General features: G+C 41.3%; 1 protein-coding gene across 1 annotated transcript in view; it reads right to left on the bottom strand.

Annotated features, from left to right (window-relative positions):
• The window catches only part of USP9X (ubiquitin specific peptidase 9 X-linked), a 5037693-nt gene that overhangs the window by 982321 nt on the left and 4041506 nt on the right, over positions 1-13866 (bottom strand). The window contains exon 37 of the mRNA XM_044071835.1: positions 5934-6075. Within this exon, the coding sequence (XP_043927770.1) occupies positions 5934-6075 (142 nt within the window). The remainder of the gene's footprint in view (positions 1-5933; positions 6076-13866) is intronic.

Raw genomic sequence — 13866 nt, 5'->3', positions numbered from 1 at the left:
CAGTTAATAAATGTCAACAAATAAATGAGAAATCAAAGTCAACATGTTATGACCCCTCAAACCTTCACTGAAAAGGCACAAAATTAGGTAACTGTTAGTCATGTCATATGGTACTGAAGAATTAGAATCTTAAAGTTATATTACAAATGACCTACCTGATTAACAGCCTATTATATACCTATGCTTGTTTGAAGTGTGCTATAAGTTTCATTTTTAAAGAGGAGCATAACGGCAAGAACAGTGCTACAGTAAACTATTAAAAAGGAAGGGACTGTGTGGGGGACAGGAAGAAATTTAAGTTAGCAAATGACCATGAAAGTAAACAGATGTGAGCCTGTGGTGCAATGGAAGGGTGCCCACAAGCAAAGGGATGTTTTGTACTTTTTGAAAGGAAACAAGTCGATTGTATGTACATGGAATAGGGGGGCTGCAGCAAACAAAACCATATGCAAGCCATATTCAATTTGCGGTAAGAAATCTTTTTAACGTTTACTTGGCTTTGGAGTGAGGAAATCAGCAAGACAGAGTAAGCAAAATAAATTCTGCAAAGCAAATGACTACATAAAGTCTTTACCCTAACCATATACCAAGATATTGAAAATGCTTTACAAATTCCATACTCAAAGCTTACTAAGCTAAGAGAAATACACCATCTGGGGAAATCAGTGATAACTTGAACATGCGGTATCAAACAGTGCAATTTTCCCTTACTGAAACACTGCAGAGATATTAGTTTTTATACCAGCAGATGGTAATTTCCATTAATAAATTAAATGTATTGGCAAGAGTAGCAGAAAAAGTAGCACTTTTAAGGAGAACCTGGTCATTTATCAAACAAATCACTGTTGGGATTAACTTGCTTATTTCTTTATAAGCCCAGAAGGTGTGTATGTTCCAGGGCTGACTATAAATAATTGGTCTGGTTACGTGACTTGCTCAGAGTACATAATATGCAAGCAAAGACAAACAAAACCAAACTCAGGAGTACAAGATGACACACATCCACAATTCACAGCTTTAACACTCTGATATGATTACAGTACACTTAAAATGATCTCTTGTCAGTGGAGAAACTTTCACTGAAAAGATGAAAGGACAAAATTAAACAGTAGTCTAGAAAGAAGTGGGGATAAGCCCCCTTCAATATTCCATGCAAGGGACTTGCCCCAACCTCTCCTTTTCATAATCTCCAAGGCTACACAACCACAGAGCAGGTTATGAATTGTTCAATGGGTCTATCACTCAAGACAGACTTACTTAAAAGTACTTATCCCCTTGTTCTACCCAACAACTTTGGTCAAGATTGTATTCCGAGTTTATGGAGGAGTCTGAGAACATAAATCTTGTCGAGAAGGCATACTTTAATGAAAATAAGAGTAATACGCATATTGTGAAATGTTTGAATCCATGTTGTTTATTATACAAAAAGTAATGGCCATTAACAGTTACATTTTAGAGAGAGGAGAAAGCAATAAGAGTAGTCATTAGCTGGTTTTCAGATAACAGCATACATATTTGCAGACTGTTACTTCCTTGTACATAAGAAAGACATACCAAAAGGTGAACTAACAGTACACTAAATTGACCGCAGGTATGTAGTATGTATCTAGGTCTCGTGATGGACTGGCATGCCCTTCAGAATTAGTTCAGTCCCATGTAACTGAGTGCCAGGATAAGCTCTCTCCTCAGCAACCCCGAAGAAAATAAAAGCCAATATCAAAGAATGAATTAGAAATACAGCCTAAGAGTCAGAAGAGTGGAAATGTAAGGTATATCCAGGCTTTTAAGTACAGACCATCAACGTGAAATTGCCCGGGTAATGAAAAGTATTACATAATACTTACCATTAACTAGTACTAAGTTCATTATGTTTGTATGTATGACAGATTTTTGAAATGTTACTATCAGTTACACACTGACCATTTACTTTGCAAGGTGAAGTTAACTCCTCTCCTCTTTTTAGTGTATTAGGAATAACTGTATTCTAAAAACATCCCGTTATACTGCTTTCTCAAGGCATTCACCTTTTGGAGCACCATCTTCTTGCAAACTGTAGTACTAGTATTTGTTTTGAACTAAGATCACAAAAGATTCATGAAATAATTACATTTTCAGTCTTACAAAGGGTCATAGTCTTCTATTTTCCCTTTATGAAGAGGGAAGAACTTTTCTTTGAAAATTAGAAAAGAGGTTTATAAGACAACAGAAGGGGTGGGGGTAAAACAGCATTCTGACTGGGATATGATTAATCCAAGGCTGGATTATACAGAGAAGAAAAAAAAACAAACTAATCACAAACACATGGTCTAACAATTATTTCATTCTACTATACAGGCATATTTGAAAGTTATACTGGTCACTAGGATCAGTATTGAAGACAGAGATAATGAGGCATTTTGTTATAAGTTATTTGTCAGCAGTCAGTCTAGAAATGACCCTTGATTAGAAGGAAGAAGAGCTGGCGTGTTGAGATATGAGGTGGGAACAGATTAAAAATTACTTGGAATGGACATGCAATACAGTACTAATGAGAGCTAAAAGCCATCCTCCAAGCAGGAGCACAGTTTCATCTTTTAACACACATCACAATCCCTGCACTAGTCCTGTCAGCTCAGACAAGGTAGTTATGTAGACAGAAGCACTATTTTTTGTCAGTGTCTCAACAACATTCCACAAAAACACTATTTAGGTGAGCATCTATGACACAGTGAGAGTTGAAGCTAATACAGAATGTGGAACATCTTTGAAAATCAAAATAGGACTACCACAAATCATTTTACCAAGTCTGTGCAATCTCAGGGGGTTAATTTCTTACTAAATATTGTTCAGAAGGGTATTCTGAGGTTTAAACTAAATTTATCAGATACTGCAGACTACTGCCTTATAGCAAAACGTCTTAGGCCAACATGTATTTGGTCAAGCAAAGATACCCTTGTGGTTAAGTAAGGTTAGGAAAGAGCTTAGAAGCATGAGAACTTAGACCATGTTTGAGATCCACAGTCCCATTAAGGGGAATAATGCACATGATCAAGTCAGGACTAAAAGGCATACGACTTTAGTAATCCCTCATATTCCAGGAAATCAATGTAGGCAACATATTTAAGATATCTCACTAAAGTAGCAAAAACAGATGTGTGAATGGGTAATTAACCATCTCATGGCTTAAAAAAAAGCAACTGATACAATGCTGAGTCCAACTATTTATATGAAGTGTATGAAAAAATTAAGGAAATGCCTATGAAATTAGAATACAACTTAAAGACCTTCTGATACATAAAGGCTGCAACCTATTACACAGCAGAGTTAGAGGATATAGTTTCCTGGGTAGTGGAAAAACTGTACCCAACAAATTCCAGTCGATCAACACATTCAGTCATACCTCTCAACCTGGAAATATCAAAAATCTGAACAAGGCTCATGAAAAATAGGTACACATCTGTGTGCTGTTTAACATAAAATTTGCATGCATAATTATGTAACCTTGCCCACCTTGCCCATGAAAAATAGGTACACATCTGTGTGCTGTTTAACATAAAATTTGCATGCATAATTATGTAACCTTGCCCACCTCAGTGGAATTATGGGATACCAACTTTCAAACAAACTGAAGAACAGACAACCAAAATATGGCACCAGAGTCCCCCTACAGCCATTCCAATGTTCCATTACCTGTCTATTTCGCCCCATTTACCATAAACACTAATGTGTGCATACTGCTTTACTTCTACAATGATTATTTGGATTTTATTTTTACATTTTATAGCACAATGCACAAACACTAAGACATCTGCTAAACAAAGCAATACTGTCTCACAATGAAAATAGACTTGGCATTAAAACTTCTCTGCCCATGAAACTCACATTTATTGAAACATTTATTAAAACCCACACACACCACATCCAAAGAAAATGCATCTGACCAGTGGTGGATAAATATGACCTTTGGGCTGTTTTCAAATCATTGGCCCCATGCACACAAAACAAGAAACATAGCCTGGGTTGTTAGAAATTAAGGTATATACATAAATGTAAGGAATCAGATGCATAGCAAATTTCTTGAACAATTTAAACTAACAGTACTGAAAGAAGACAACTACTAACATAAATGCATGAAAAAGGAATAGTACGCAAACATTTGAGGCATTCCAGTTACCATGCTTTAAACTCAGAACACATCGTGCTTATTAGAGTGTTTCTCTTAGCTGACAATATGCAATCGTACCTCAAATAAAGAAATAAAATACTCAATACTTCATTAGTTGCCTGAGCTGCTAATCAAATTGGGGCTGGCTAGACCATAGTCAGGGCTTTACCTCTCTATACCACCAGAGCTGCTGCAATGCAACGTTTTGTGCTTTAACTGTACTATATATATATATATATATATATATATATATATATATATATATACATGATTGTGTACGGTTTTTAATATATGCAGTGGCAGTGTCTGCCTGCTTAAATGAATGTCTACTATGTGCGCTGAGTTTGCAATGGGCTATGTGCTTAATCAGTGTTTTACGATCACTTGTGTTCCTGTGATTACAGCTATAGACAAAATGCATTCTACCACACACACACACACACACACACACACACACACACACACACACACAGAAATAAGGAAAACATGGTGGAGATAGACCAAATCGTTTTCAAAGCAAACAGGAAAACTGAAGCATTATATAGTAAACTGCACAGTACTATCGCATCTTAGAGTTTTCCAAAAACTGCAAGGTAGGCAAGTCATAACCAAACAGTAACAAATCTTGCATAATTACATTATCAATTTAATATCACACTTCTTGTTTGCGAACTTCAGCACCTGACATCCCCAAAAAGTCATGCCAAAAGAACATTGTGTGAAACTTGCATATCAAATAACATGACATAAGCTGAAAAGGGTCATCAAATAATGGTACAAGCAGTTATGTTTAACAACATAATCTTCGCATCTGCAAAATGGTTCTGTGCCGAAGGAACAACAAAATGTTTCATGTCTTATCTGAGGAGTTACATGCTATAGTTCAAAAAGCAAATGCACTTCACTGTTAGAAATCATAATTGCATTAGCATCTACTGTGATATGGTTAGTAACTGCTGTTGTTCTTCAAGTAAACCTCCTGTAAAACCCAGACACATAAACAGTTAATTTACACGCATCTAGAAAGTGTTTCACACAAACTAAAGGCAGAAAACTGCCATTACACGACTGTCTATCCTGGAGAAGATCTTTACAGAATAATAAATCTCTTTAGCCAGAACGCCACTTGCAAGACAATAAACATCACAAAACAATAAAACATGTTCCTACCCGGTTCCCTGAGCAGCCTAATCCCTGCAGATAGACCCATTTGACATACAGAGCCAAAAGAAATAAAGCGCTTTTGAAAATGAAACGAAAGCGCTCGTTTGAATAAGTGGTTCCCGCTCGCACTCGCAGATCACGGAAACTCATTCAAAAAAATGAGCCAGCCGGAAATGTGGAGCTGGTAGCCCCGAAGGAGCGGACGTCATTGCGCACACGATGACATCAGCTAAAAAAAAAAAAAAAATGGGAAAAAATAAAAAGCTGGAAAAAAAGTTGAAATAGAAGGGTGCCACTCGGGAATCATGGCACCCCATTATTTAGACCCCAAAACTCGGTAAAAAAATGAGTAATTCAGGACAGTTGGGAGGTATGCATTCAGTGGATCTACAAGACTATGGCAAAGTGTACTACACTTACACTGAAGTTTATCCTCAAACACTATTACTAACTTACTATGTCACAATTCAGGCTATTAAATTAACAATAAAGGTAACACATTTAATAGAAATTTTCCACCAAAAGCAACTTTAACCCAGAATAATGAGGCAACAGTTTTGAGCATAGACTTATGACTGTCACCATTAAAATTAAACAAATGTGAAGTCAGAAAACAATGACTTACCTTTTTATTGCACTTTTCACAATGATAAGCATTTGCACCCTCTAACAGATCACCTTTGACATACTGCTCCAAAGAATCAAGTAAGTTTTGGTGGTTTCTGATATCCACATTCAGTGTTGTAAATGACTCTTCACATTCATACCTATCAAATAAGTACAAAAATACTACACAGTACTCAAGAATATCACAACATAAAATGACAATTTATATGTACCAACAAAATGATGGCAGAGTGGTCTCAAACTACATAAAACAAGTGACAATGAACACACATGAATTCTGCAAAAGGAATGCACTTTGAACAAACTATAATGATAGGGAACATTGTGCAAAACTTGACAATGTAGGGGAAATACTGGTTTTAAGGCAAAAAAAAAACAAGTACCTAAAGAGAATTCAATTTAAAGAAATATATGATGATTAAAATGAAAGTTACATACTTGCTATACTAGAAGATCAAGTCCATCTTTACCATCTAAAAGAAGTAAAGCTGCAGGAGTTTAGTCAATTCATCACCTGAAACCCTCACTGGCTACAAGGTACCCATAATACCTAGTCAACAAGCTCTCTTTACATATGTCTGTTATACCACACTGAAGCAGATTAGAAAAACACACAAGTAAAATTCCTCTAGACCATGACTATTCTGAGGAAAGAGGGTAGATATGTATACAAGGATGGACCTCTTCATCCAGATCTAATGACATGGTTAAGTCAGAAACACAGCTACACTAGAGTGAAGTGGGTAGCTGCCCCAGGAGCAAGATGTTAGGGGGTGCGACAGACTGATGACTATCAGTTGGTAGTGTAGTACCAGCATTCACATCCATACTAGCATTTCTAAAGGCTGGTATAGAAAAGAATTCTGATACTTCTTTACTTTTGCTGCTTCAGAGCAGTGTGTATTGCTGAAAGTGGTTTGCCACAATTTTTAAAACTGGAAAACATTTTCCCCTTGTTCAAGGAAACAATTGAGGGGAACCAGATTAGGCTTACAGCTCTGTGGTAAGGACAAAACTTTCACATCCAAGATAAGGAAGTCCACCTTTGTCAACCAACACAAGAGTCCCAAGCTCATCCTCCAAGGAAAAAGAACCCTAACAACTATGGACTTGAAGGAAAATCTAGACTGCGAGATCGCCCTCAGTTTTGTAGTTTTTTTTTCACCAGTATGCAGTGAAGACCTCACATTTATGGATGAATTCCTGAAAAAGGATTTACAAATAGCTACTCATCTGGATGAATGAGTCTAGGCACAGAAGGCAAATGTCTACTGTGTACTTCATAAACAAAAGTTGACTTACCACAATGTTAGATCTTTGTTGTACCTTTCAGTTTGCCTCAACAGTATAATTATCTGTCTTGTGGTGGATTTCAGTTGCAACACTCAAGCTTCTATCTCCCACAATTCCCTGGGCTAGAAGTACTGCTTCAGATCAAGTTTGTTTTAAACAGATGGAAATATTCTTGGAAGGGGAAGCCCAAAAAGGGAACAATACTAGCTAATAAATGCACAGCATGAAGTTTTCAGGTTTGGTCCATCATGATCCTTCAGAAAGGAAGCAGAGGATATTATGACAACTGGAAAGGGATAAAAAGGGGGGGGATGTTGAGATGGACATAGATGGACAAAAAGGAATGAGCACAATGGCAAGTATATAACTTTTGTATCCTATGTTGTCCCCTCCAGTCTGTCTCGACAGCTGGGACAGAGATCCCTGGTGGCATTATAGCAGGCTACCTTTGAATATGGTGGAAGTAAAAGTTGCCCTGGATCTGCAATCGAGATCCAGTTTGTAATGCTTGACAAAGGTACACCTGTTAGACCAAGTTGGTGTTGTGAAGTTATCATTCTACAAACAGCAGTGGAAGCTGATGCAGATCTAGAGGACTGTGCTATATCGGTTTGGCTGAGACAGGTAATCCTTCTGAACTATAAACAAAGGAAATAAAATCTGAAAGCCATCGGGACAAAGACTACAGATCCCAACTTGGTTTTAGAATAAGATACATACAGCTGATAATCTCTTTTCGTAAAGACCCTGTGTGGTGCAAATAAAATTCAAATTGACAGTGGACATCTAAGGTACCCAAATTGTATGCATCTTTGTTTGAACAGTTAGGGAAAAAGACAGGCAAATGTATAACTTGTCTCCAGGTCTAGACTGTGGCTACTTTAGGCACAAAGCTAGGATTAGTTTTGGGAAAGACTGTCCTTAATGGAATATCAAACAAGGATGTTTGCAGGACAAGGCCTGAACTTCAGAAATTCATTAAAATTGTTTTCAAAGAAACTTCAACAGAAGAGGCATGCTCAAAGGGATGCTTGATAGGAAGGTGCCCTTTAGAAAAACTTTAAGAGACTTTCAACAGATGCTACAGATGAACTATTTATTTGCATGTGACAACTGGAAATATCTGCTAAATGAACCATAACAATAGCTGGGCACCAGAGTCAGAGAGACCAGCTAAGAAGTCCAGAATGGAAAGAAGGGGGCAGAAAAAGGGTCAAAGTCCATTCTCCACTGCCCGTACTGAAAATGTTTTCCATTTGCTCATGTAAACCTTCCTAATGGAAGGTTTCGAAGTGGTGGTCAGAATGCATCCCATTCTAGAAAGTAAGGATTTTTATCCATCAATGGAATTGGAAAAAACATACAGTAAACATGAGGGGCTTGATGTTTGAGGGGGACAGAAAATACAGAAGTGGATCCAGAATCCAAGTAGGTTGCATATGACAAGGCCATAAGTAAGGGAATCGGATGAACAAAGTACAGCTGTGTAAACTGCACTTACCCATAACAGTACACGTTTGAATTCTTCATTGCTGCAGTATTTTTCCCATCCTCCATCCCCCTATTTTTATATATGGTTACTTGTTGGGATAGAAAACTGCTGCTGTTTATATGTTTTACTGGTTCAGGATGAGTAAAACTCATTAACTGTTAAACAAGGAAGTCCTGAAGAGTCTTTACTCTGACTACCAATTTTCTCTCCACAGGACTACCCTATCAGCAGAGTGAACATATGGGAGGAAGCCACAGCTATTGGAAAACGTATAGCCTAAAGGCTACTGCAACAGAGGGAATAATGAATATCTGTCCTTGATCACCACATATCCAAAACTGTGAAGACGCCCTTCAATGCACAGCTTGTATCTAAAGGTACAGCGTCCAGGTGTAGGGGTTTAAACATTCCACTGTACTCTGTCTCATCAGGCTGATCATGGAATATAATAATAAGTTATGTACCTACCATAACGTTCCATGTTAGTTGTCTTCTCTCGCCTTCTTTCTTGCTTGATGGGTTCGGAGCCGATCCTCGGCTCCGACTCGGCACTTGCTAAGCTCGAGTCACTTTTACCAGCTCGAGGCAGCCCCATATCCCATGATGCAAGGCGGTAAGTACCCAGATCTCGTTTGATGACAAAGGGCAATAGCACCAAGCATAAATACTTCCCAAAGGAAGAAAGAAAGCCTACAGGATGAAAGAAGGACCAGTTCTGAATGGTCTTCAGCATAACAATCTCTTGTAGAAAGGTCTGTCCAGGCCTGGGGGAAGGAGGGAGGGTCGAAGAAAGAAGGCGAGAAGACAACTAACATGGAACGTTATGGTAGGTACATAACTTCTTAATGTTAAGTTGTCAATCTCGCCTTCATTCTTGCTTGATGGGACCGCGTCCCTAGCACCTCTATCCTGGGTGGCTCAACGGAACAGACTCTTGAGGACTGTAGAGCCAAAACTGGCTCTGTCCCTGGAGGCCAAGTCCAATTTGTAATGGGAAACAAAAGTATGAGGAGTGGCCCAAGTGGCCGCTGCACAAATGGTGTCTAAAGGAAGTCTAGCTTGAAAGGCTGTAGAAGTAGCTAAGCTCCTAGTTGAATGTGCTTTAGGTTTTGAGCACAGCTGTTTTCCCCTGAGCAGATAAATTTCAGAGATGACAGAAGACAGCCATCTAGATAAGGTCACTTTAGAAACAGGAAGGCCTTTCCTGTTATCTGCATAGGAAACAAAGAGTTGATCGGATTTCCTGAATTGTTTAGTTCTGTCCAAATAATATCTGAGTTGGCGGTGGACATCAAGATAATGTAATTTTTGTTCGATCTGTTTGAATAGTTTGGAAAAAATACAGGAGTTCAATGGATTGATTCAAATTAGCCTTTGAGGCGACCTTAGGCAAAAGGTCGGATTAGTTCTCAATGATACTCTGTCCTTGTGAAAGACCAAATAGGGGGGTCGAACCGAAAGAGCTTGAAGTTCAGACACCCTCCTGGCCGATGTAATAGCTACTAGGAATAATGTTTTCCAAGAAAGAAATTTTAGGGAGCAAGAAACAGCTGGCTCGAACTGTTGAAGTATCAAGGATGTCAGCACTAAATTTAGATCCCATTGAGGAGGAGGATTCCTGATTGGAGGCTTTAGCAGGAAAATTCCTTTCAAGAAGGCTTTACAAAGCCTATGGGACATGATATTGTGATCTGCGATCCCGACATGAAAGTTCGAGATAGCAGCCAGTTGAACTCTAACTGTGGAAGAAGAGGAGCCTGCATGAAAAATCTCCGCTAAGAAGTCCAAAACTGCCTGAACTGGGGCAGTGAAGGGATCGATATTCTTGGCTTTAGCCCAATAAGAGAAACGCTTCCATTTGCTTGTACAAATCCTCCTGGTAGAGGATTTTAAAGAAGCTACTATGATGTCTCTAACAGGGTTAGAGATCAAAGGAAGCCTGGCTAAGGAAGGAAGTGGAGCAACCATGCTGAGAGGTTGAGAGAAGGGATAGACCGGTGCAGCTGACCGGATTGGTGAACCAGAAGATCTGGCACTGGGTCCAGATGCCATGGCTGCACCAAAAGGTGACGATGGAGGAACGGAAACCAAATTTGTCGAGGCCAATAAGGAGCAATGAGAATCATTTTGGCTCTCAAAACGGTAGCTTTCTGGATAACCTGAGGGATTAGAGGAAAAGGAGGAAAGGCATAAAGTCGTCCCTGGGGCCAATCCTGGGTCAGAGCGTCTCTGGGGGGATGGCCTGACAGAGGGAAGAGAGAGAAGAAGTCTGGGCATTTGCTGTTTTGGGGAGTAGCAAAAAGATCGCAACATGGGCGACCCCATTCCAGAAAAATCTCCTCCACTATAGATTGCTTGAGAGACCACTCGTGAGGCATGAGAATAGCTCTGCTCAATCTGTCCGCTAAAATGTTGGTTTTCCCAGGGATGTGCGTTGCTACCAGAAACCGATGAGAGGAGATCGCCCATTGCCACAGTCTGAGCGCTTCTCGACACAAGGGGTAGGACTTGGTTCCGCCCTGTTTGTTGATATACCAAACTACAGACATGTCTGTGTGGACTGCAATCGTCCCTACAGGAAGAGAGTCGTTGAGGGCTTGCAACGATAAAAGCACTGCTCTCATCTCTAGGACATTTATGTGCAGGTGGTACTCGAACGGTTGCCACGTCCCATGAACCATCCTGCCCTAATAATGCCCCCCCCACCCGATCAGGGAGGCATCCGTGGTGACAGTGGCTACCGGGGATGGGGGTACAAAGTGTCTGCCTTGGTGAATCTGGGGAGAAGTGATCCACCAAGCAAGATGATTTTTGCAAATCTGTGTCACCAGAATTTGGTGACGCATTGGAAGTTGTTGGTAAGACCACTGAGTGAACAACATCCACTGAAGAAGGCGCATGTAGAAGCGAGCCAGGGGAAGAAGAGTAATGGCCGCAGCCATGAGACCTAATACTTTTAGAACCATTCTGGCCTGTACCTTCTTGTTGGCTAGAATGATCCTGACATGACTTTGAATGTCTGAAACTCTTTGGTCTGTAAGGGTAGCTGACATCCGAACAGTGTTTATTACTTTCATAGGCGCAAACTTAGACTGGCAGGGCAATAAGGATGACTTTTCGAAGTTGATAGAGATGCCCAAATGAGAACAAAGATTTATTGTGTAATCCCTGGCTTGAACAAGCTGATGCCTGGTGGTGGCTGACAGGAGCCAGTCGTCGAGATACGGAAACACCTGGAATCCTTGACGTCTCAGGTGAGCCGTGACCACTGCCATGCATTTGGTGAACACTCTGGGGGCTGTGGTGAGACCAAAGGGCAGGGCTCTGAACTGGAAATGACTGGACCCCAGCCGAAAGCGGAGAAATCTCCTGGAGCGTCTGTGAATTTTTATGTGATAGTACGCATCCTGAAGATCTATTGAGCACATCCAGTTGTCCTTCTGCAAGAAGGGCAGAATCGACTGAAGAGTGACCATTCGGAATCTTGTCTTCCTCACAGACTTGAGTCTGCTGAGATCCAATATTGGTCTCCAGTCTCCCGTCTTTTTGGGGACCAAAAAGAACCTTGAGTAGATTCCGGGCTCTGAATGGTCTGTTGTAACTGGCTGAATGGCTCTTTTTTGCAGTAGTTTTGAGACTTCCAACTCTGCAATTTCCCTTAGACCGGGTGGTACGTCTGGAAGGGAATTTGAGGGATAGAAAGGACTTTCCTCGAAAGGAATTTTGTAACCCTCGGATATGATCGACTGTACCCATCTGTCTTGAGTGAGAGAACGCCAGGCTTCTGGGTACAGTGATAGTATTCCCCCGACTGCCTCCAAGGAGGGACAGCCGGGCAACATCTCAGGGATGCTGAAAAGGCTTGTCAGAGAGAGACTCTCTGTTTCCCTGGTTTTGTGGACCCCCTCTGCCTCTGCAGCGGCGTCTGTTGTTGTTACCCCCTCTGCCTCTAGGGGTAAACTGACCACGTGAATCCGGCGTGACTCCTTGGGATTTGCGGAACCACATTTTGCCACCCTTCTGTCCTTTGGGATAAGGTCTAGAAGGGGTGGAAAAACTGACTCCTACGGCAGAAAGAGTTTTGCCGTCCTGCTCACACCTGGTCAACGTTTCCTTCACTTGAGGGCCAAACAGAGCTGACCCATCAAAGGGAGAGTTTGTGAAGGACGCCTTAAAGGGATCTGCAAAATTACATAGTCGCATCCAGGCTTGGCGTCTAAGAGCCACACCTGTACCTGCGGCCCTACTCGCTCCATCAGCAGCATATGATATAAGCCTCATGGAGGAGTTTGCAATGGAGTTAAGGGTTCCTAGCTGCGAAGCAATTTTTTCCTGAGCCCCCGCAGCTGTAGGATCCTGCACAACTTCACCTAGCTCCTTAAGGATATCCCTTTGGAGTCTGGTGAAGTGACAAAGATAGTTCAGCGAACGCATAGCAAAGGTCGCTGAAGAAAACATCCGCTTACCATATCTATCCATGGTCCTAGAGTCCTTATTAGGAGGATGGACAGGTACGGAAGGATCTGCAAGTTCCTTCTTGGTGGCAGCCGCCACCACCATGGCATCAGCGGGGACACCTTTTGTAAGGAATTGCTTGTCCGACGGGGCAGTAATAAATTTAGAAGGCCTCCTAAGGACAGGCTCTACAGAGTCAGGAGCAGTCCACGCCGTTCGAGCAATAACCTGCATAAGGGGGTCGAAAGGCGGAGACACCCAGGAGGTGGAGGGCCGAGATCCAAACGCCTCCAGGTATACTGACTCATCCTCAGAGGGATTGTTGGTGGGCCAGTTTCCCCTCTGTCTAAGGAGTTCTAGGATGTCTGAGAAGGAGACATCCTCAGAGGGGGATCTTGGGGATCCCTCTGACTCATCTAAGTCAGTATCCGAAGTGATAGACTCGGGGGAGTCTACATGTTTCCTCTTACAAGTCCTCTTCCGCGGAGGATCACCCGACAAGTCAGGAGAATCCTCAGAAGAGGGGGATATTCCCAGTGGGGAAACCTGAGGCGGAGGATCTCTGGGTCCGGGAGCAAGAGAAGTGGCAGAGATGTCAACAGGCACTATAGAGGGAGGAGCTAAGGGAACAGACTGCTGGCTGAGTCCAGAGGCCAGCACACTCTTCATCACCTCGAGGCTCCTCCCAGGG

The sequence above is a fragment of the Protopterus annectens genome, chromosome 5.part0 (assembly GCF_019279795.1).
Source record: "Protopterus annectens isolate FY-2018-M chromosome 5.part0, PAN1.0, whole genome shotgun sequence".
Classification (NCBI taxonomy): Eukaryota; Metazoa; Chordata; order Ceratodontiformes; family Protopteridae; genus Protopterus; species Protopterus annectens.
This window is presented reverse-complemented; position numbering and strand designations above follow the sequence as displayed.